General features: G+C 45.9%; 1 protein-coding gene across 1 annotated transcript in view; it reads right to left on the bottom strand.

The window, feature by feature from the left end:
• LOC149360639 (complement factor B-like) overlaps positions 1 to 19,217 on the bottom strand; it is a 182,368-nt gene extending 163,151 nt beyond the window's left edge. The window contains exons 1-2 of the mRNA XM_089572423.1: positions 18,191 to 19,217; positions 2,775 to 2,954 (exon numbers count right to left, since the gene is read on the bottom strand). Coding sequence (XP_089428549.1) covers positions 2,775 to 2,928 — 154 coding nt within the window. The 5' untranslated portion in view covers positions 2,929 to 2,954; positions 18,191 to 19,217. The remainder of the gene's footprint in view (positions 1 to 2,774; positions 2,955 to 18,190) is intronic.
• Positions 19,218 to 23,272: the final 4,055 nt, after the last annotated feature.

Here is a 23,272-nt window from a genome sequence, read left to right as displayed (position 1 = left end):
TGTTGAACACACCCAAGGCCTGTTGAACTTCGTCCCGGATTACGTCAGTGAGTGATGTAACCTGCGGCTGCGTTCCATTTGGCAGCAACCGTCGGAGCTCCTCTCGCACAACTTGACGGATAACCTCCCGCAGGTTATCGTTGTTAGCGGTGTCCAGGCAGTTTGCTGAGAAAATGCTCTGCTGGCGGTCATACTGGCGGGCTCGGGCGTCAAGAGTTTTTTCCATCGTGGAGGCCTCTTCTATGAATTCCGCCACGGTTTTCGGTGGGTTCCGTACGAGGCCGGCAAAGAGTTGTTCCTTAACTCCTCGCATAAGCATCTTGACCTTTTCTTCTTCCTTCATGTTCGAGTCGGCACGCCGGAAGAGACGCTTCATCTCCTCAGTGTACACTGCAACGATCTCGTTTGGGTGTTGTATGCGAGACTCTAGGAGCTGCTGGGCTCTCTCCTTTCTCACGATGTTTGTGAAAGTCTTGTGAAGCTGCTCTTTGAAGGTTTCCCAATTCTCGAGGCTGGCTTCGTCATTTTCTAATCAGACTCTTGCTGGTCCCTCCCGGGCAAAAAAAACGTACCTAAATTTCATGGCATCGTCCCAGTTGTTAAAGACAGCCACACGGTCGAACTGCTCTAGCCATTCTTCGGGGTCGGCGCCAGGCGAAGCGTCGAAGGTTGGTGGCACCCGGGGCTGCTGCAGAATGATTGGAGTCGTCGTCTGGGGCGAGCTCATTGTGGACGTTGCTGCTGGCTTTCGCTTCCGGGTAGTGTCCGGCAGAGTCCCGAACTCAGGTGCGTCCCCTAGCAGACGTCGGCTTGCGCAGTGGACTGGAGTCAGGTCTTGCGGTGAATGACTCAGAGGGCTGGCGTCACGACTTGTAGGGGGTGTCCGGAACATGAAAGACTACCTCGCACCTCCACCAGATGTCACGTTGTAGTGACGGCAGTCCAGCGGTCAGGAAGACACCAGAAAGACTTGCAAATGAAGCTCTTTATTTGGGCTGACTTGCGCCCGGAAAAGAACTGAATCACTCGGCGGCGGCGTAAGCAACAAGCGTGCTCGTCGGTCGTCGAACTACGAATGCCTCCTGCTCGCGGCATCGTTCAATTTAAAGCCGGCAAGGAAACTTCGAGATAACAGGTCGAGATCTTCTAGAGTAATCTGGAAACACGTAGGTGCAGCTGTTCACGGCTGTGAACAATCGAGATAAGTCTGGTCGCTTCTCGCGTCACGAACAAAAATGATAACACCCCTTTTCTGCGGCCTTGCGCGAACGAACGGGCGCTACAATGATACGTGGCAATATGGAGCAAAACGCTTTTAGGCAGTTCTAATGCAAGTTGCATATTTTTAAGTAAATATCAGCAGAATACATGAGCATATCTCAAACACCAACGACTGCCGTTGTGATAACGCATCATGCAAGTGGAGAACAATGCACCAAGAGTTTGCAGTAAAAAGAGCACTTGAACTGTTAAATTATATTTGCATCATAGTAGAGTGGCAGGTGGGCTGTAATATGAGCACTGAGCAGCGCATCGTTATTTCGATGCATTCGAACGGATCCCTGTATCGAAAATTGCAGAGGACACTTAAGCTGTGTTAGGCTTTCCGTTGTGAGCACTTTGATCCTTTGAACGCATTTTTCATTTTTTTTTTCAGTTCTTTCTTTCAATTAAGTAATTTATGAAGTACACACTGTAGTTTTTTCAATTAGCATCATCAAGCATTGGTGCTCATTCTGAGTGACTTAATATCTTTGAATCCCCTTTTCAATGTGTCATTTCTTTAATTAAATAATTATTCTGTTATTTGCAATAATTTCTAATACCCATCAACCCCCATCACACATCAAATAATAATCCATCTCGAGAAGCACAAATTACCTTGATACACGGTTGTTTTCCTTAGCCGTCGATTATACCCGACACGCGGTGCCGACTACCACTACGCCGACGGGTTTTCAACCGAACGAGCTGTATACGCTATCGCCTAATAACCTCCAGCCTTTATTGGCTTTTCATTTTGCGAGTTCTAAACCACCTCAGATTTTATGCTGTCGATCAGGTGGTGCCTGATTTATGTGTATAAATATGAAGTTTAAACAGTTTTCTGCAAAACTACTGCGCCAGAAAGAGCCACCAAAAGTGTAAATAGTTAAAAACGCAAGACAAGGCAGTCAAGTCTGCCATCGTGGTGCTTGGCCATCGTTACTGCATTTCCATACTTTCGTAGGGCCGTTATTTCCGGGATCTGAATATTCGCTCGCCAGTAGTGCAGTTGTGCGATCGCCTAGGGCTACTGCTATTAAACTGCATGGGGCGGGGCGAGATGTTTCCTGTTGCTGCTGTGCTCCAATAAGTCACCACACAGCATGTGCGGCGTGGTTCTTGTATCCAAGCACTTCGCAACAATTGCCAGACTAGCCACCTGTATGCAGCGAATGTGAGCATGAGCTGGATGCCAAAAATTGTTTATCAGTTTTACTTCATCACATTTGCAAGCGGGAATCACATTTCCTTGCCTCACACCCTTCGACGTCCTGGAAGAGTTCATGAAACCGATCGGTGGCATGTTCTCGTTTCGAACACTTCAACGGAAGAACGCGGTAACGGACTGGCGATAGAGACGACTAAATAAACGCACATAAATTAAAGACCCAATTGCTGCCCTCAATAGCCCGCGCATAGTATGTTTCGCTCCTAAATTTCACAGAATATATTTCATTTTCGAACAATGCATGCTAAGCATTTAACTAGCGCATGCATGAAAGACCCACCAATGCAGGCCGGCACCGGCGCGCTCCAGGTACCATTGGCCAGACAGGTAGCTGAGGGTGCACCCAAGAGTTGGTAGCGATCCATGTCGTCACAGTAGAAGGTAACGGTCTCACCGGGCGTGCAACAGTCACCTTTATAGCTGCCATGCTCCATGTGTATTTCCGGGCATTGCTGTAAGTCTGCGCGCGTAAAGAAAGCTTAGTCAGCGATCTCTGCTTCTTACTGCCCAAAGAAGACCAATATCAACCTGTTGAGCTGCTCCTGCCGGGAAAAATTGATGATTAGAAGACTCTAAAACTCAGAGTCAAATAATGAACTTGTACGCTAGCCCTGGAGTACTCAGTTTCTACTGCACAATAGATGAGCAACCATGCTCGTGTCATTCGCACTAATGATGATAGTTAATTTTTAAGACTAAAGGTCATCTGCGGCCAAAGAGCATCATGGTGCAGCGTTTTTCCGTTCGCTCAAGGTGGGGTCAAAGACCCATTCCTCAAGCATTTCACCCTAATTAAGCCAAGCACCAGGCCAGGGGAAGCTTGTACCCATTGTGTCACCGGTGGGTACCTTGTGTCACTAGGGATCGAACCCCGCACCTCACACTTGGGAGGCGGATGCTCAACTACTATGCCACCGCTGCCTCTGCCTTCACACTGACAGGACCTAGTGTCATTTTGGCTTTTAAAACCTAAAATTAATTTAAACTTCTGAGTCTACAGTCGCATGCACAAAGTAACAGGAACAACGGCCGCGAAAGAGTCGTGAACTCTGAGAGGCAGGAAAGCAAGTAGCGGGGAAGTGAAAAGAGATAGCCCGCTCCCACCCTATCTTAGAAACTTCCTATGTCAGACGCCCCCCTTGCGATCTTCCATACCATCAAACCTTCCGAAAAATAGGACGACTTGCTAGACATAACATTGCAGTGAATTAGATTCCAGGACTTTGCCTTCCACCATTTAGCGTGAGTCGTTCCAGCCACCCTGGAAACTAGGGGGCACTAATCGCCGGCCCCACGGCGTCGGCAACAGCTTTGGGGAGAAGACTTCAGCTGCTTTGCTTCAACTGCCTTCTGTTTCCGACTCAATAAATGCTTATTCCTTCCTTCCTTCTTCCCTCCCGGCACGTGCTGGCGAGACGGCCAGCCTGCCATCCAGTCGCCATCTGGTCGTTGCATTCTTGGCCGACGCCACATCCAACACTCCATCACCTTTGAGAAAATGGTACCAACGCCACAGCCATGGAGACGCTCCCTCAGCGTCCGACCCATTCCTCGCAACGTGTCACAGTCTGACCACAGTGGCCATTGCCAGGCGCGTGCGGAAGTATTGGAGCGACATTATGGTCGACAGTAACACGTGTACTGCGTAGACATTGTCGGTGGGGGGGGGGGGGGGGGGTTCACTGCGGCAGTGGTCCACAACCCCAACACAGTGGCTTAACTCACGTTCCGCGCCTACAGCACGAGACATGCGGAGGAAATCGTGGTTGCGCTAGCCCACTCCCATCCACAATTAAAATACATCATTACCGACTCGAAAGGGGCCTGGCGGAATTTTGAGCTGGATGAGATACCTGCTGTCGCCTGGTGCATCCTGCAAAATTGCGGTCGCAGCAGCGACCCTCCAAACTGCACCGTCATCTGCAACCCCGGCCACCAGAGATTCCACGCCAAAGAGTTAGCTGATCAGGCGGCCCGCGCACTCTCTCTCCGTGCACTCACACTTGCTCTGGAAGACTACTCCGAACCCATCCAGTGTCTAATTACATTCAAAGACATCACTACATATTATAATGACAGTCATTGTCACTTTCCGAAACTCTGTAAGGAGAGCAGATTAATGGCTGCACAAAATTTGTACACATACAGTGCTGTTCCCCGCAGTATTAGAGAACTTCCACAAAGAATTTGATGGGGGATGTAGCCTATGTGGAACAGCGTTCTCAGACGTTTTCCCCATGGTCTGGGCCTGCCTTTGCAATCCCTACCCATCCCATTCCTTCATCTCCCACCCTTCTAGGGAGTCCTGGCAGGCGGTGCTGCTCAGCTGCCATGACCCGCAGTCCCAACGGACCTTGGCCGCCAGGGCGCGAGTGGCGTTAGACGCCATCGGGGCTCCGGAATAGGAGCTCCACCTAAATTTCTGAGGTTCTGGGTCAGTAACCCTGATCCCGAATACTTGCTGTTGTACATAGTCAATAAATGGTTACCACCACCACCACATCCCTAAAGCGAACGGCGAGTCACGAGGTTAGTCACGTGGGTACAGCTGGCGAGACGGCGCGCTGCTGGAGCTGCGGCCTTGGCTCCACGAGGCTAGTAAAATTAAGCTTTCGCTTTAATAATGAAGAACATGGAGCACAAAGTGTCACAGGGAAGCCATCGGTTTCCAATCGGCACAAGCTTTCCCCTGTTAATTATTATTGTTAATTAAAAGACTAGTGCATAAAACTAGGACAAAGACAGAGAAGCAGACAGGACGAGCGCTAACCTCGCTCGTCCTCTCTCCTTCGCTGTCTTTGTCCTAGTTTTATGCGCTAGTCTTTTAATTAACAACGACAGACCAACTAGCCCAGCTTTTCGCCTTGATTGCATTGATTTCCCCTGTCCTAGTTCTTGACTTCACTGGGGTGAAAATGATTGAAAGATGGGCTTTGAACCAAAGTTGTGTAAAAAAACGACTTGTGTCATGGCGCGCTTTGGACAAAAATACCCTTGTGCCAATAAAATCCGTGACAATCATAAAAAATGATTGTGTATGGTTTGAGGAAGAACACCAATCTTAACGGGAACCCCGCACATGCCTCATAAATTTTATGAATGATCACACTTATTTATAAACTTAAAGGAGGGTTTGGTAAGATGGGAGAATACAAGGTGCAAATAATGACTGTTAAAGATGAGGTAGCATGGTCGTGCGCCGGAGGGGGAATGAAGGAGGTCGGAGACGAGGATGCGGGAAAAGGCAAGGAGAGAAGACTTTATACAGCAAAATTTATATATTTGCAAGTGAGCTCGGTAACGAGACGCTCACTGCTGGAACGCTGAATGAGGACAGCACATCAGGAGACCATCAGATGAAAAAGCCCTGATGAAAAAGCCCCTCGGCCGTACCACTTCCGAGGTTTTAGAGAGTTCCCTTTCCCTAGGTTCCCTAGATGGGGGCCGGGCCTGCCGAGGAAGGAAGTTCTCAGTAGCACCGATCACAAACACACAGACACACTCCTGAGGGATCACCTCCGTCACGCGCTGGGAGAGGGGGAACGATGCCATCCACGTAGCACAGACGCCGGAATGTCCACGAGCGGCGTTCCCGCGCATTTCATGCCTTCGAACGTGCGTTCGCACTCGGTGTAGGGGAAACGCTCGCTCAACCGGGCAGACGGACGCGGCTTCCGTGGCAATCCAGGCGCTCACACAACGCCCGTCTCGGGGTTAGTCGGTGTTCCGCTGCAGCCGTGCCGTTTTCTTCCCCATGACGAAGGCGAAACGTAACAAGACATAAACGTTTAAGCCATAAAAGACATGTGTTTATTCTGAGTGCTTTGCGCTGAGAACACATTAATGCACCGTTCGCTCTGAGCAATGTTTGCTGATTCAAACTGTTGACATTGGAGCCTTATTCATTGCTTACCGATTTCTTCTGCAGCAGAAGTTGATACTTGTATTATTACAATAGGATGGACGATTCAAACCGCAACGATTATTTGGCACGTGATATAATCCCTGTCGGTCAGACAGCGATCCGTCCGTCTTGCAGCCGTCGTACCTTTTCTGTCGTTGAATTTATAGATCTTCTCGATTATATATGGCAAGGCTGAACTAATACGCCGTGCTGCCACTAGAATTTGCTCCTTCAAAAATCATGTCTTCAAAGTGAGCGCACTCGTTTCCACTAGCCTCAGCGAAACCCAATACGTTTGGAATATACGGTTAGTGGGATATATGTATTGAATTTTTAACCTTTTTTTATTCATGAATGCTCTAGAAATATACAGGAAATAGGCTCCTCAAATTTCATGCTTGCTATTCGAAATATACATTCTCAAAATTTGCCAAAATAAATCACTTACAGCATACTTCGAGCATGTTTCAAATACGTGAAAGAATATTTATGTGGTTTTAGCAACCTGTCAATATATTAAAAGTGTACTTTCGTAAATATGAAATTAATTCGTCTGAAATGTAGTTAAATTCTAACAAAAGTGGGCTGTACGCGTTAGCATATTTGCTGAACACTTCAAGCTGAAGTTGAACAATCTGTTGCTTGAAATCTAGTTTAGGCAAAACGCGTTTGGATGTCGGCTATGTATTTACATAGTACTTTCATAAATGAGAATTAATATAAATTCTAACAAATCGGCCGTCCGCGCAAACATATTTGCATCACACCCTAAGCTACACTGCAAACCGAAAAACACCTAAATAGGAGTAAATTGCTCATCGCGTAGCGCAGTCCCGAAAAGGGGTTTTGATACTCCTCAGAATTGGAGTATATCGTCTACTCCTCTGTTTGAAGGGGTACTTTCGGAGTGCTGGAAGGAGTTAAGTGTTACCGCTCTCTAGACGGGAGTTTATTTAGGAGTAAATTTGCGATCACAAAGGAGTTAGCATGGCAATTAACAGAAGTATTATATACTCCTTTGCAGCTACTTTTATAGTACATTTCAGGAGTACGTGCCTTTTCCTTTCAAGTAGTTTTGACAGGAATTTTTTTTAGCAATTTCCCTTACTATAAGGTAACATTCATGATGCCCTGACGAGTTTATTATTTCACTTGATGAGGAAGCCCATTTGAAATGAAGTATTCCTATGGAAGGCTCATTTTTAAGCCCTCCCAGGATAAATGCGTCGATGAAATTGCAATGATTTATTTCAAACAATATTTTATTGTGTACAAAACATTTGAACCAAGTGTTCGGCAGCTTGCTTTCGATGGTTACAGAGAACCAATGTCTTGGCCCCTGTAGAAAAGAAGAAGAGCGCCTTAACCCGCGCTGTCTTTGGGTACAGAGTTGAAATATCCCAAGGAATAAAAATAGAGATACCACACTTGAAAGCAAGGAGGGAACCTTGAAATGCTTTGCTGTCAACATACGGGCATGTCATGCTATCGCTGGTTAAAAGGCACGACGTCAAAGGAGGCTCCTTCTGAAAGAAAGATTAGAAAAAAAAGTGCATCAGAGGAATTACACCTCTAAGCTTGAAGTATGATGTGCTTCAAGTGTAGAAGTCAAGTTTCCAAAGCAGTTCAGAGTGCAATTTTCAATAAAGTAGGCGTTGTTGAAGTTTAAACGTTTCTCGTTACAAAAGATTACTAGTAGAACATAGTAGGTAATCAACTAACTAATACATATCTGTGCCTTGTCGCATGACAGCGGCTAAACGCGTATTTCAGGGAATCAAAAATTCCAGAGAGCCGCTTTCGTAAACGTTAAGGCAATACGGCGAATGGGAAGCAGCGTCGATGGGGAACATTTTTCCCGTAAAGAATAAAACTAAAAAAATAAATTGGTCTTACTGAGGCACTTGCGCATTCGCGCTGCCTTTGTCTGCGTTCCGGCACTGCAAGAAGCATTGCGATATAATTTTCTTTTTCACTTGTCAAAAGGTTCCCCACACGTTCCAGGCACCATATCAGAACCAATTATTGAAATCAGAACATGCAAACAAAAGACTGCATGTGAGCTTCCACTGCGTGTATGCAAAGCGCTATTTCCTTGATGGCAGAACCCGCAGCCGTGCATTTTGAGGGCGTCGTCATTCTGTGTACAGGTCAAAGGCAGGGTAAGGGTGACTAATGTGGCAGGCACTGTTAGGAATAGAAAGCTACCACCAGACCCACCCTTCCGCCGCCACCTGTCTTCTGTTATGCTTTGCCCTCACATTCGTTGCCAGGATTAAAAAAAAAACATTCTACACAGGTCTACCTGGCTGGGAAAGGAATTTAAGTAGGAAAGAACGCCAACCAAAAAAAAAAGCGAAAAAAAAACACGACGGAACCTTCTTGGTTCTTACCAGGTGTGACTGCGAGCGAGTCACAACTTGCGTTTTTTAAGCCTTCGATTAGTCATCCGCCGGGTCACTGCTCGTAGACAGTCGATGCAAGAGGGGGGTAGGGTTTCTAGGGAGAGTATAACATTTCCTTGCGTCTGCTGAATGCGCCGTGACTCAAGTAAGAGCGTCCTGCGCGGGTGCGGCTCAGTGTCCAGCACAAGAGTTCCCTTGAAGTCAGTCTTGTCAACCCGCGCTTCGTTCCTTATTCATTTGTTTGACATCCGCTTTGTGCTGCTTCAATTTTTCGGGGAAGTGCTTGGTTTCACCAATGTACTGCGCCCAGCTCGAGCAGGGGATCTTGTATTCTAGCGTATGCTTTATTCTTTTTCTTTCGCTACCTTCCCGGGATCAGCAGTCCGAACCGGAACGCTTGCCTCCACGAGTTTCACATAATGGAATGTGTTCGGAAACGGCACGCGAAGAGGAAACTTCTTTTCACATTTTTCAAATGCGAAGAGCTTACAAGATACCAAATTTTGGAACTAGACGCCTAACGATACAGAAAGGCAACGCTCAGTATGGTTGCCACCTCATGTCCGCTGCCGAAAATCGCTGCCATCAACTTAAGACGCCACCAACTCGGAAAATATAACAATTTAAGCAATCTCCTTGAGCGCTAAGGCTTCGCCATGTCCTGTGCTATGACTGAAAAGAATAAAATCGCTTGCCTTCTTTGCATAACAAGGCCCTCTTAAAACACAGGAAAGGAAGCAATACATTAGGGCAGGCAATGTTTTGTTCTCAGCACTGTTCGTAATAACGTGACAAAAATTTACGGACCCCAAGGCTGTGCATTTTCACCTGCTCATTGCCTGTACAGCTTTTCCATATTCATGGGGCGTGAACGTATGGAGAAAATTTGATCGCTAGAAGAATTGATCCTACTTCCAGTCGTACATATTAACGTAAACAGCCACGACTGCAGTGCCACACTATTTTTCAGCCGCATGCAACAACAAATTTCTAGATGCTTACTTAATGACCTCTGTGAGAGCTGGCTCCTCCGGACGACGATGAAGCCTTTCGTCTCCGTGCACCCGGGGTTCACAGCAAGCCTTCGCACACTGAAAAGGGAGCGGCGTTAAGTGCATGCGCGTCTGTGGCATCAAATGAGAGTTTAATACTGCTTACCGCTATACACGACGATGATAATCCGGTCTTTTGTATTCTTGCTGTAATACATCGAAAGAACGACGGGCCGTCGGTGTCGAGAAAAGTGATGCGTCACACACACACCGCCATGTCGGCGCGGCGAAACGGCAGCAGCCAGCACTTGTATGCTGCGTAGACAATGAACAATGAACGACCAGCCGCTGCTTCTGCACATATTGCTGGCTTGAGTGAGACGTTCATTGCAGCATGTTGCTGCTAAGGTCGATGATGTCCAGTCTCTTATGTCCCGACAAGCGCGCGAAAAGGAGCGGGCGGCAAGCTGGAGGCTGCGGGAGGTCGACGCGTCACACACCGCCATTTTCGTTCGACTGAGCTAGGCTGGCTAAGCCTCTCGCGGACTGCCGTCGTAGGCGATGCAACACCAAGCGTTCTCCGAACACACTGGAGACTTCACAGGCACTGTCTGTGCAGAGCACACTGCTGCGCAAGGCTGCGACGATCCGGTGTCATGTAACATGACAAACAAACTTGAAGCAGCAAAAGCAGAAGCAAGCAGGCAGCGACGAGCGAGCAGGCGTCGTCACCTGCAAGTGCAGCGAACCGGCAGCTGCCACTAGGCGGCGGGCAGACACTAAGGAGTGCATAAAGGGTCTAAAGGAGTATTGAAGCCGACATACTCCTGCTTGGAAAAGTAGTAAAATCATGTGAATACTTTATTTTACTCCTCCATTTCGCGACAGCGGTAAAAAAGGAGGATTTTCTCATTTTTACTACTTAAAGTCGATTGCGCAATTTTCAATAAGGAGTTTAAAAGCGGACACAAGCTATTTATACTCCTATTTGGGCTTATTTGAGTTTGCAGTGTACCGTGGATCAATCTACGGCTCGAAATGACGTTTTGGGGAACAGTGAAAGCAGTCCCTTTCATGTCGTCCTTTCGTTTATGGTAACTTCTAGGAGGAAGGCAATCACCACTTACTTAGCTTACGTGTGTAAATATGATAGCATTATACCGGCAAAGGCGCCTAGGATACTTCCGGGCCCGAACAAGCCAGCTTAAAGGACCCCGACCGGCAAGGCCGACCGGCTCCCTTAGACGCCCGTATATTTGTTGGTTGACAGTTCGACTTCTGACCTGTGTTAAGACTAACACTTTGGTTCTAGATCACCCCCAGATTCGAACGCGACCAATACTGGAATTGTGCGACATTTTGGGGACCCAGAGTTGTTGCGCAAAAAACGTCTCACCGGGCATTTACTGCGTTGTCTCTGGATGGGTATATATAAGGCAAGCCAATAATGGCACTTGCCGTAGCATTTCTTGCTTGCTAACGTCCCTTTCTGTCGGAATTTGCTGCGTGGAAACATCTTTCTGGTTCTAGTTCCGTCTCCTGATCTTGCAATCTCATAGAGATCTTGATTGATGGTAACTGCGGGTCTTCTCGCGAATTGGCTCTTCATGCTTATCGCGTCGTCAGTCATTAGTTCTGCTGTTGACAGCATTAACCCGTTACATCCGGTGGAGCAGACTAGTAGTCGACTTTTAAGGCTAAGTGACTGTATTTTTAATGTATCATTTTTATTCTACTTTTATGTATTTAAAGTGAATTTTTATACATATTGAATGCTTTATAAATACACTAATAGGCAAAAGTGTATTTTTCATGTAATTTTACGACTATACAAAGCAATATTTTTGGCAGACAGAAATGCATTCGTTTGGATTAGTTTGGTATATGGGGTTTAACATCCCAAAGCGACTCACGCTCTGAGAGGCGCCGTAGTGAAAGGCTTCTGAAATTTCGACCAGCTGGGGTTCTTTAACGCGCACTGACATCGCACTGTACACGGGCCTCTGGAATTTCGCCTCCCTAGAAATTCGACCACCGCGGCAGGCATCGAACCCGTGTCTCTCGATTCAGCAGCCGAGCACCATAACCACTTAGCTGCCGCGGCGGGTGAGAATGCATTCGTATTGCAGTTTATGCGTAGGGACGAAAAATTCGGAACAAATTAAAATAATACATGATGCTCTATATGCACTTTTAGCACGTCCTTTTTTCCCTAAGGGCAGTGGGCTGTTTTTCCGGGTGCTTCTGCGGTTTTCCGTTCTCATCGCAGCCTACCAAGGCGTCCAATTAGCCACCCTTCTGCCTTACTGTTTATTGTACCGAAAGTTGCGAATTAAAAAAAAAGTCATTGATTTTCATCAGGCATCTAGAATGGCGGAAGTGGCAAAATCTCCTTTTTCTGAATAGGGCCCACCACCGTTCTTCAGCAGGGCAATAACATGAAATATTTTATGATAAAAAAATAACACTCGAATAAGACAATTACAACAAGAATAGGAAAATGAGACGTTAGCCGGGCGAAACTCAGTACTTGAGCAGTTAAGGTCATTTTGTAGGCGCAAAGACTTTTCGTTTGAAGTGTTAACCAACCATGCTTGTATTACCTCTTCAGGAATAATGCATGCGAGTTTTGTGTTGACATTTCATTTTTCATGTGTGCTCATTGTTGCCTCTGCAGCAATAACCACCCCGCAGATGATACCGATTGTGCAAAACGCAGTGAAGAGCGTAGCTTGCAAGACATCATTAAGGAGAAGCGGTGCTCAAGAGCCGATGCTTACGCACTTCTTAACAGGAAAAAACGATTCATGCGGTAGTCGTGTGCGCGCTTCTGTTGAGGGTATTCAGTCCAACTTGATGCCTCCATTGTCACAACTGTAGAAAAGGCCCTTAACAGTGTGGTTGAGCGAATGCTAAACACATTTTCTGAGGCGATGGCTATGTTTGTGGCAGTTCAATCTGTCTCATTATCTACATCCGTTCTGACAGCAACGCCTGGATCTGTTTTAGCTTCTGCAACTACTACTAGCCGCTCAACATCACCTCCTGATGCTTCCCAGGTCCCACCTAACACCTCTCTTCCTAGCAGTGCATGTAGCGCCGACATCGGCACAACACATGTCGAGATGTCGTGTCCTACGCAGAAGCGTCTTGCTTCCTAGTCACCATCTAAATCTAGTTCTCCTCAGATGAACGCTAAAAAAGGACCACCCAAACTTCTTCCCAATGTTGATATCCTCAAAGAGGCGGTTTCTGCCTCTTCAACTGGTCAGTAATCATTGCAGGTATCAAAGTATTACAATGGAATTGCCGTTCCGTACTCTCTTCTTATCCGGATCTAGAACTACATATTCACAAACATACTGCTGATATTGTGCTTTGCACGAAACGTGGTGATCACCTTATAAATCATTTTCAATGAAAAACTTTCGAGTTTTCAGATTTGATCAAAATTCTGGTAGGGGAGGCGGATTGGTAACCATGCTATCTAAACATATACGTCATCAGGAATCTATCTCTAAGAAAATTCTTCTCCCTGACTGTGAGCTTTTAGCGCTCGAAATTTCTTTTCCGCAGTGTGCTGATATTACAATTGATGATATCTATTTTCCTTCGCGTGTACGCAGGGCAGACTGTTTAGACGACTTGGTGGCTGACGCAAGCAGTGCCGTCATTGCAGGAGGAGCAGGGGGAGGAGGAAGAACATTTATTTCCGCGAAACGTTTTCCTCCAACGATAATGGTTTCCTAAGACAATTTTCATATTGTCTTAGTGAAACATTTTCTATTCAGCAATGAATACGCAATTTAACGACCAGACGACTTGCGTCCACCTAATATTTGTCACGATGTTATCCTCAAGTCGGGCGGTTTAAGGAAAACAGAAACGAAATGTCATCCTGAGCGAGTACATGACCATTGTTCTGTGCGCCGTCTAATGCTACCGAATGCCATTCATCAGGTCATGACATTATTGTTTCACTTGCGCAGATTATTAGGAGTTAGGGGCAGCGCAGCCAGCTATGGAAAGAAGAATCATATGTGTAACGTTAGGAGGCCGGAAGTGGGCGGAGCCGATGAGGGAACAAACGCGGGCTAATGATATGCGAGTCGAAATAAACAAGAACAAATGGGCTTAGGCAGGCCGTGTGATGCTAAGGCAAGATAACCGCAGGTCCTTAAGGTTAACGAGTGGATTCCAAGAGAATGCAAACGTAGCATGTGGCGGCAGAAAGTTAGGTGGGCGGATGACACGACAAGTTTTAAAGATAAGGTGGCCGCAGTTCACGAACACCAGGATTCTTTGTAAACACATTGGAGAGGCCTTTCACCGCGCTGAAGCGCGCGTAATCATGCTGCTGATGATTTCGATGATGAATTTTACTTTATATAGGATACCGTGGAAGAACGCGTGCGCATGCTAAGAACTTGAACGTATTTTAGCATAAAAACGAGTGCTAGATATGGGACCATCACGGACAGCTCGAGTTTTCGCAGCACGTGCCCCTCTCTTTAGCATGGGTCTCAGCATCGTAGTGTCAGGAAAAACACCAAATTAATTTCTTCACGTCTCACTTCCGACAGAGCACGCAGTGTTTCCAAATATTGTGCATCAAACATTGACATTTTCGTGTGGCGATACAGTCCGGAAAGCAATGGTAACTATCGTACCCCCTGCAATCGTCCCCCGGGGATGCGTATGTTTGTCGCCATTTTATCCCAATTTTTTTTGTCCTAAATGACAACTCCTGATCGGCTGTTTTCAAGGCTTCTTTTGCACCTCTCAGTTACGTGTTCTCAGGCCAACAGAGTCAGATGTGGAGGCAAGTATGCCCGCAGTGTCCCTTTTGTGGCACTGAATCTTGCTTTGAACCCAGCTCGTACTGTAACTAAATTTTTGACAGAGAATGCATGTACTGTCGAAAAGGCAATCTTATAGCACCTGTTCTGATTTCAGTTAACGAGTTGTACACGATGTGGAGCCCCTGTTGTTCCCAAATTAGGAAGTGGGGCTGGGGAAATTACTTTAATAGCCGTGTCGACCGCCTATGGAGAATAACCTGGCCAGCCAAAGCCGGGCTTGCTCCTGTTGATCCTACGTGGGTTCCACATCGGCGGGGCAGTGGTCAACTGAGCCCAAATTTTTGCGTCCAGCCCAGAAGGGTCCCTTGTGGGGTACTCGAGGGCAGAGTCAACGAAAAAAGTGGAAATTATAGAGGAAGAACCTGGGCTAGCTCAAATGGCTGCAGTTGCAGTTGCCGTTTTCGCCATGGCGGAGCTCGTAGTTTGGCGCACGCGAATGGTGCTCACCAGGGTCCCTTGTGAGACTTGACGGCAGATGCCACGAGAATGTTATCTTTAGATACTGGTTTACTAACCGACTGCATCTTTCTTGACTTCGCTAAAGCTTTTGATAAGGTATCTGATCACTTACTCCTACTTAAAATCAGTTCCCTGAATATTGACCCCAATGTTCTTAAATGAATTGAATCTTCCTTCACTAATCGCACCAAGTTTGTATAAGCTAAAGACTCTGTACCATCCCCATGTGCCCTGACATCTGGTGTTACCCAAGGCTCTGTACTAGGTCCTTTCCTTTTTTTTTTTTTCTTGATATACAATAATGACCTTCCTATTGGCATTAACTCTTCCGTTAAGTTTTTTGCTGATAACCGTGTTCTTTTTCGTGCAATACATAGCATTAGCGACAATTCCCTCCTTCAGTGCAATCTTAATAAAGTCTTAATTTGGTATCAGAGATGGTCTATGGTTCGCAATCCATCAACGTGCGAAATTATGTCCATCTCACGCCAATCTAACTCGTCTAAAACACTCGATTACAAGATTAATGGAGTTTCATTAGAGAACGTTTCATCTTATAAATATCCGGGTGTTCACATCACTAACAACTTTTCCTCGCGCATGCACATAGAATATGTTATTAACAATGCAAACCAAGCCCTTGCTTACATACGCAGAAACTTCTTTCAGGCTCCATCCCATTTGAAGTTACTTTTGTATCAGACACTAATACGGCCAACGCCAGAATACGCATCACCAGTATGGGACCCCGCACAACACACTTTAATCGATGCTATAGAATCTGTTCAGAATCGCTCAGCTAGCTTAATCCTTTCCCATTATTCTCGCACGGCTAGTGTTTCTTTAAAGAAAACTGAACATGGTCTGACTAATCTCGCAGTTAGCAGAAACATTTCACGCCTCACTCCTTTCCACAGCATTTTCTTTCATAACGACACACTAAAACAGGAATTTTGTCTTTCTATACCATCTTACGTGTCATCACGTGTTGATCATCCGCATAAAGTTTCCATCCCAACTTGTAAAACGAATGTGCTTTTTAATTCTTTCATACCGAAGACTAGCACTAAGTGGAACCACCTTCCACCCCACATCGCCTGCATTGAAGACGCGTCATCTTTCAAGCCACTTTTCACCAAGCATATTATCGAACAAGCGTCTGCATTATGATTTTTGCCTCTGTAATTTTTAGTATGTATTTTTTTCTTTTTTCACCCACCACCTCTATAACACACTGCGGGCCCTAAGGGTATTGTAATAAATAAATAAATAAATAAATAAATAAATAAATAAATAAATAAATAAATAAATAAATAAATAAATAAATAAATAAATAAATAAATAAATAAATAAATAAATAAATAAATAAATAAATAAATAAATAAATAAATAAATAAATAAATAAATAAATTTGGGCTATACACCGACATAGTCTGGGCTTGCCCAAATGCGACTTTCTGCTCAAAACCGCTGTTGGTTCCACAGGGGCCGTGGTTATGGCTGGAAAGTGGGCGAGCCCGCATGATGCCCACAACGGTACCATACCTGGTGCCGGAGGGCCGATGTTACAAAAATATGGCCTCTAGGCCAAAAAAACTCGGCTAGCTGAAATGAGGCTGCCTCCAGAAAATAAAGCAGTTCTACATGGGCTGTGGTGGAGACTATTCCACGAGCGAGCCCGCACACTGTCCAGGTCTGCCCACGTCGGGTGCATGAGGAGGGTAGGCAACATAAAGGCACATACTGCGTGGCAAAAAGCGCGGCGAGCCCGAGTGGAGCTGTCAATGCAGCGAAGACTTGGGCCCTGAGTGGGCCGTAATAGGGATGACCACACAGGCATGCCTCCGTCCTATCATGCTCGCTGTACTTTCAATTCAGTGTTTTTAATATACCTGCTGGTATGTTTCTGTTGCAGGCTACTCGCGTAATAATTATAAGCACACTTAATCAATTACTGAACATTACATGCTTGAGATTTTCGCAATCATTATAATGGTGGGAAATAAGCGGATAATACACAGCAATTGCTGTGCCACCTTTCCGTGATATGCTGGACTACCTGCGACTCACTGAACTTCATTATAGGCCTAAAAACAAGCATGGCCGGTTCCCAATGCAGCTTTTCGAGCTAACATTAGAGGGAAATGTGGGCTAACCCGCTATAGACCGTGCGACGAAGAAATTTCTGGTGGTATGTTGGGATCGGAGTGACGGTTAAAATATTATTGCACGACATTGGATTCCTGGGGATCCTACGGGCGCAGAAAGGAATGGCGCCGCCTCAATAAATGTCCACACCTCTCTCTTCTGCGAAGTACGTAGGCTAGCCCAAATTTCGCTGGGCCCTGCTGTAGCCGAATCCACCCCATTCGGAAATGTCTGTAGGCCCAAAATGCCCAATTCGGCCCCTGATGGGGAACGTGTTGTTTGGCCCCTGCTGAACCGCAATCGGTCCCATTTGGTAATGGGGGCCAAATTTGGGCAGCCGCTTATATTACCCTCATGAGCCTGAAATATGACTCATCGTGTTGATTTGCAGGGGCCCAAAGTGCGCTCACGTGGTCATCAGGTGCAGTCCCCACATGGGCCTGAAATGACCTCCGCAAGCGGTCGCCGCATGGGAACTAATAGCCAAACTAATAATAGCGAATAGCCGCAACTAATAGCCCACACTGCGCTTCTTGGATCATGAAACTAGAGGCCTAAAGTACCTTGCTGGTAAATAATATTTTAGAGACCATTACTTTCCTTTGCCCAGACTAGTTAAAGCTTCCAAAAGAGTATTATTTCAAAGCTGATTTTAGGTCTACATTGTATCCTTTGTGGCTTCTTTATACTAGAGGAGATTTAATGCAAGTGCAATATAGCCTTACACTAGTGTATATTTATCAAGAATATATAATGTTGATATTGCTGGCGATTAAATTGTGCAAGAATTTGCTTCGAATAAAGGGCTGTTGTGCTTTGACAGCCTGGTGAGTCAAATAACACAGGTTGATAGAGTGTTTGCAAAACACATACACACACAAATATAGCGGACCGGACTGACAGAAAAGAATATTCAAGCTTCTCACATGTCGAAGTCGGGAGTACTAAAAGGAGTAGGGCTGCTATTCTCTTGATGGCTGCAGAAAGTGAACAGAAATTGAAGATTACTTTTTTAATGAAGCGCTATTGTGACAAAAAAAAAACAGCCTTCTACAGCGCCAGCAAAGATATCTTATTTAGAATAATACCAGGAAAAACCTCTACTCTACAACTAGGCATACTAGAAAAAAATTCAGAATTTCATAGCCGCTCAATAATAAACGACTACACAGTATTCCACCCAAACCGACACCGGTGGTCTTCGACGAGCATGAAAAGCTTTCCTTGCTTTGTTCAAATATGTCTAGGATATCACTTCCGTGCAACTTGCAGAAAATATTGCAGCGAATCTTTGTAGCCTTTGTTTGTTCATTATTAAAAGCTGCTGGCACGCCACTTTATCGCTTTATTTGTTATGCACGACGCGCATAGATCCATCTCGATTGATCGCATCCAGGCAGAGCCGATTCTGCCCTGTTGCAGAATGTTCTAGTAACATTCCAAGCTTAATCTCAAAAGCTCGCTATCTGCTTTAAATAGAGCGCGGCCGGGAGCGCCGGGCATTATGTTCGACGACCGCCGAGCACGCTTGTTGGTACGCCGCCACCGAGTGATCCAGTCCTTCGTAGGCACAAGTCGGCCCAAATAAAATGATTTGCTTAGCAGCCACTTCCGCTGTATCCCCGCACTCCGGACTGCAGTCATGACTAGCTGACAATATAGAATCTAAGTGTTAAGAAAAGGCCACTGCCTGTCAGGAAAAACCGCTACACCTCTACATAAACTCAGTGCTGTGAAGAGGTTAGCCGTTCCTTTCTCATAAATATACTGTACATAAACCAAGTGGCTTCATTTTTCTTCAGTTTATTCCCACAACATTAGTGACCACTCATTGAGGTGTGAGCTTAGCCATGCGGATTATAGCAACAACCCTGTACTAATTACTTTAAACTTTCCGAGTTTTTTAGCTTGTAGACGAGAGAAAAAAAATCTAAATCTGTAGATTATCATAGTTTTGAGCATTTCAAATGACGTATTATAGAATCAGCACGAGGAAAGAGAAAAAAAGATAGTCTCACCCTGAATAACAGATGACTTGGCGGCGATTCGCATCATCGTACTTCAAACAGCCTCTCTAGAAGCGTGTGTGCCGTTCCCGCCTTGTGGCAGTGTCTGTCTGTGACTGCAGTTATCGCGTCTTGAAAGGCGACCGAGCTTGCATGGGTTTTGATTACAGAGTCGTCAGCTTTCAGCAGTTCGCGAATCAAGGAACTAAAGCGAACCGTGCTAGGCAACATCGGAGAAATCCAGGGCGCCACATTTGCAACAATATGTGCAATTGCTCTCTTGCAGCACTCGAATAACTCGGATGATATTTATCTGAAGCTTGCAAAATATGGTTTCAAAAAAAAAAAGGGACTCAAAAAACGAAATGCTGAGAGAACTGCCGTCAGATTACGCGTGAGATGTGGTTTTCTCGACATATGAAGTACTGTATTCTTTACTACGGGACTTCCACAAAGAGTAGTTACTAAGTGTTGCACAGAAAACGAAGAAATAAAACTGACAGCTCTTATGCTTCCGACATTGTAGTCTTCAAATGGAAGAGTACGCCACTGCTTTTCGCACATGGTATTTATTTCGCATGTCTACGCACAGCAAGCAGGAGTGACTGCGTAGTATCAGCTCAAGAGGCAACGCATTATGCGCAACTGCAAGGAATAAAACGGTGGCATTTAGGTACAATACATAAAAAGTTTTATGAAGGTTTACGTGCAGCAAAACAATGAATAAGGAAGGACACTTCAACACGCCCGAGCAGCCCAATAGCATTGCGCCTAGCGGTTGGTGAGAGAACTGGCCCACACTGCCTGTCTCTGTTTCGATGGCGCGACTTTTGCATCGCTCACATGCCGTTCAAATCGATTTTAACACACCTAACGGTTTGCGAAGCAGCTGGCCCACACTTGTTGTCTCGACTTCACTGGCGCGAATTTCAAGTTGTTTACGCGCCGCCCAATGGGTTTTAGCGCACCCAGCGGTTGGTGAAAGGAAGTAGCACACCAATGTTCTTTCGGGCTCGCTGGCGTAAATTTCGGATTGCTTTCAAGTTACCTAGGTTTGGATCTCGCCGGAAGTGTAAATATCTCGTTTAATTTCTTCTGCGAATTTTGTCATAAAGAAATTAGTTCAATGTAAGTTGCACAGAAAAGTGTGTAAATGATACAGGCAGGAATGGACTCATAAATGAACAAGAGTTCTTTTTCTATGGAGCGCTTCTCTTCTTTCTGGAGCAAGTGGTAATCAGCATGCAGTATTTAATAAACAGACGGACTGTCGAGGAAACCGTTTATTTCAGGGTAATATAAACGATGAGTAAATAAAGTCTAGACACAAATTAAAGACCAGCATGCTAGAGATGCAAAATGCTAATGCCAGCAAATCTGAAACCATTAACAGAGAGAACAAAGGACCGGCAGTCAACACATCGCTAATTCTTTCAGTAAAAAAAATACAATCTGGACGTATTCAAACATCTATGCTTTGCAGCTGGCGCACTGAGTGAAAAATAAACGGCGCTGCAACGTCGGCAGGCGCTTTGCCTCCCTTCTGCACCACTCTACAACAAGTTTAGAATATTGCGACACTTGGCTGTCATGTCAGCGGTCCAGGTATCAAATAGGCAAACTGCAGGTTTCACTCGTCCGAAAAACGCTTTCGGTGTTTGAAATAGGCTCCACAAACCAGCTTTTCCAGCACAAATAGCTTTTCGAAACCCGCATCTCTATATATATGATCAAAAGGTAGCGTTGAAGTATAGGGTACTTAAAGCAACAAGAAACTTGTATTCGTCACTATAAGGACATTGCATTCGACGCTTGCGTCCTCTGGCGTTCGTTGAGAGTACTACAAGTTTGCGCAGTCGTGGCGGACTTCCTGAGGCCAATTTCAATCGAGTGTTCTCTCTTTATTTCCTTTGTCTATGGTTCACGTCCTAAAGCGATTCAGGCTATGAGGGACGCCGTAGCGGGGGGCACCAAAAACTTCGACCACCTGTGCTTCTTCAACGTGCACTGACATCGCACAGTAAACGGGCGTCTGCAATTTCACCCCCCTCGAAATTCTACCGCCGTGGCCGGGATCAATCCCGCGTCTTTTTGCTTAGCAGTGAAGTGCCATAACCACTGAGCCACCGCTGCGGCACATTATGAGTGGAAACTATGGTACATTAACTTGGGCATCTTCACGAATTTTCCTTCCACTGGAACAGCAGCTAAATAAAGGAAATCGTAACTTCATTAACACGAAAGAAAGAGATGCAACCAGCCACAAACAGCCCAACATACGTGAGCTCTAAACCGAATGCGCCTTGACAAACAATCCTGATGGCTTATCTCGCTGCATAGTCTCATAATTTGATGAAACATCGGGTTTGATTTGTTATGAAGGAGGAGGAGGAAAAATATTATTAGGTATAGGCTGCATCTTCGTCTTCCTGAGTGCAGCCCTCAGTCTGGGGCTTCAGGTACCGCCGAGATCCAGCAGGCCGCCTATAACAGCTCTCGCCGTTCTCACTGGTTATTGCTGGACAGAGCGGTCTCAGGAAGAAGTGCGCTCAGTCCATGGCCCCGTGCTGAATAGTGCGCCTTCCTAAGAGAAAGTGGTGGGGAGGATTATGGATGGGTCGCCACTGGGTGGTGTTGTGCAGGCCCAAACGGAATGGCGGAGTGTAGGCCCATGTTGCAGGCAGCTCGTCCCTTTGTCCGGGTGGAGGGTCGGAAGGAGCAAATATTTCTTATAAAGGGTTGGAAACGTGTCTGTCTGTAGTGAACGTCATGCCAGAGCTTCGGCCTTGGTGAGTGTTGGATGCGGTCGTGGCATTGCTCTTTGTGCACGGTAATACTTGGTGACGTGGGTTTAAGTGTGCAGAGTCGCGAAAGTGGCCTCTTTTATTGCGAAAACAATACTACTCGCATTTTGAAGCCTTCGCAGTCACGTTTGACCTCTATAGCGGTGTGAATATGGCCGACCAACTCGCTCCTTCAGGTAGCCCGGCTGCAGTTACGCCGCGCCGCGCACCTGTGGCACTACTGCCGCTGTGACGTTATATCAGCTGTAGATTATGGGCGACCAACTCGCTCCTTCAGAGAGCCCGGCTGCAGTTACGGTGTGTGTTTGCCGAGCCGCGCGCCTGTGGCGCTACTGCCGCTGTGACATCATACCAGCTGTAGATTATGTTTTCTTTCTCTCAGTCGGAGCAACATCAAAAACAAAACATACAAAAATTACCGAAGACGCTTTGAGTCGTCGCGCAGCGGCGGCCGGTAGCCACGCGTGACCTGTAGACGCGGCGCGCTGCGTTCCTTCGCTGTGCTTTTGCTTTCGCAACCTACCAGGCTTAACCAATGCTAAGCCCCCGCAAATTTTTTTGCTTCCTCTTCCGCTACACAAGGATGCGGCTTGGGTGAGCGCTCTCGTTGCCGACAATTTAAGTGTCACCAGGGAGCCAATCGGTGGCAACTGTACGGAGTGTAAAGGGATTGATTGGTGAGAGCGTGCGTACAGGCTGGAAAGAGAACGTGATTTTTATGAAGGCGCGGCACGCAGCCTGTCAGTCTGTAATTACTGCGTATATCGCGGACTACTGAATGTGTCCATAAAATTGTAACAAACGACCTCTCGTTTGATATATCAATATTTAACGTCCCGCCACTTCCATCACGGAGCCGCGCGTACGGCAATTTTAACTTGCCAGTGAAAAGAAATTTATATGGGGAGCGTCTCCTAGAGTTTACAGGCGTAAAAATTTGCAATATCCTACCAGATGACCTAAACACTGCCTACAATTTTTCCTTTGGAATAAATAATTATTACCTTAAAACTAACGACACACTTTGTGTTCATACTTTCATTTTTTACTAGTCGTCTTAGATACTTGCCTGATATTATTTGCATGTTGCCGAATACTTACACCTTGATTCATTTATAGATTTATACATTTGCGTCTACTGTAAAAATGCTTTGTAATTAAAAAGCGTGTACTGAAATCTCTTTATCCTCTTCTCGTA

Source organism: Amblyomma mixtum, chromosome 2 (assembly GCF_055824585.1).
Source record: "Amblyomma mixtum isolate Tamu chromosome 2, ASM5582458v1, whole genome shotgun sequence".
Classification (NCBI taxonomy): Eukaryota; Metazoa; Arthropoda; class Arachnida; order Ixodida; family Ixodidae; genus Amblyomma; species Amblyomma mixtum.
This window is presented reverse-complemented; position numbering and strand designations above follow the sequence as displayed.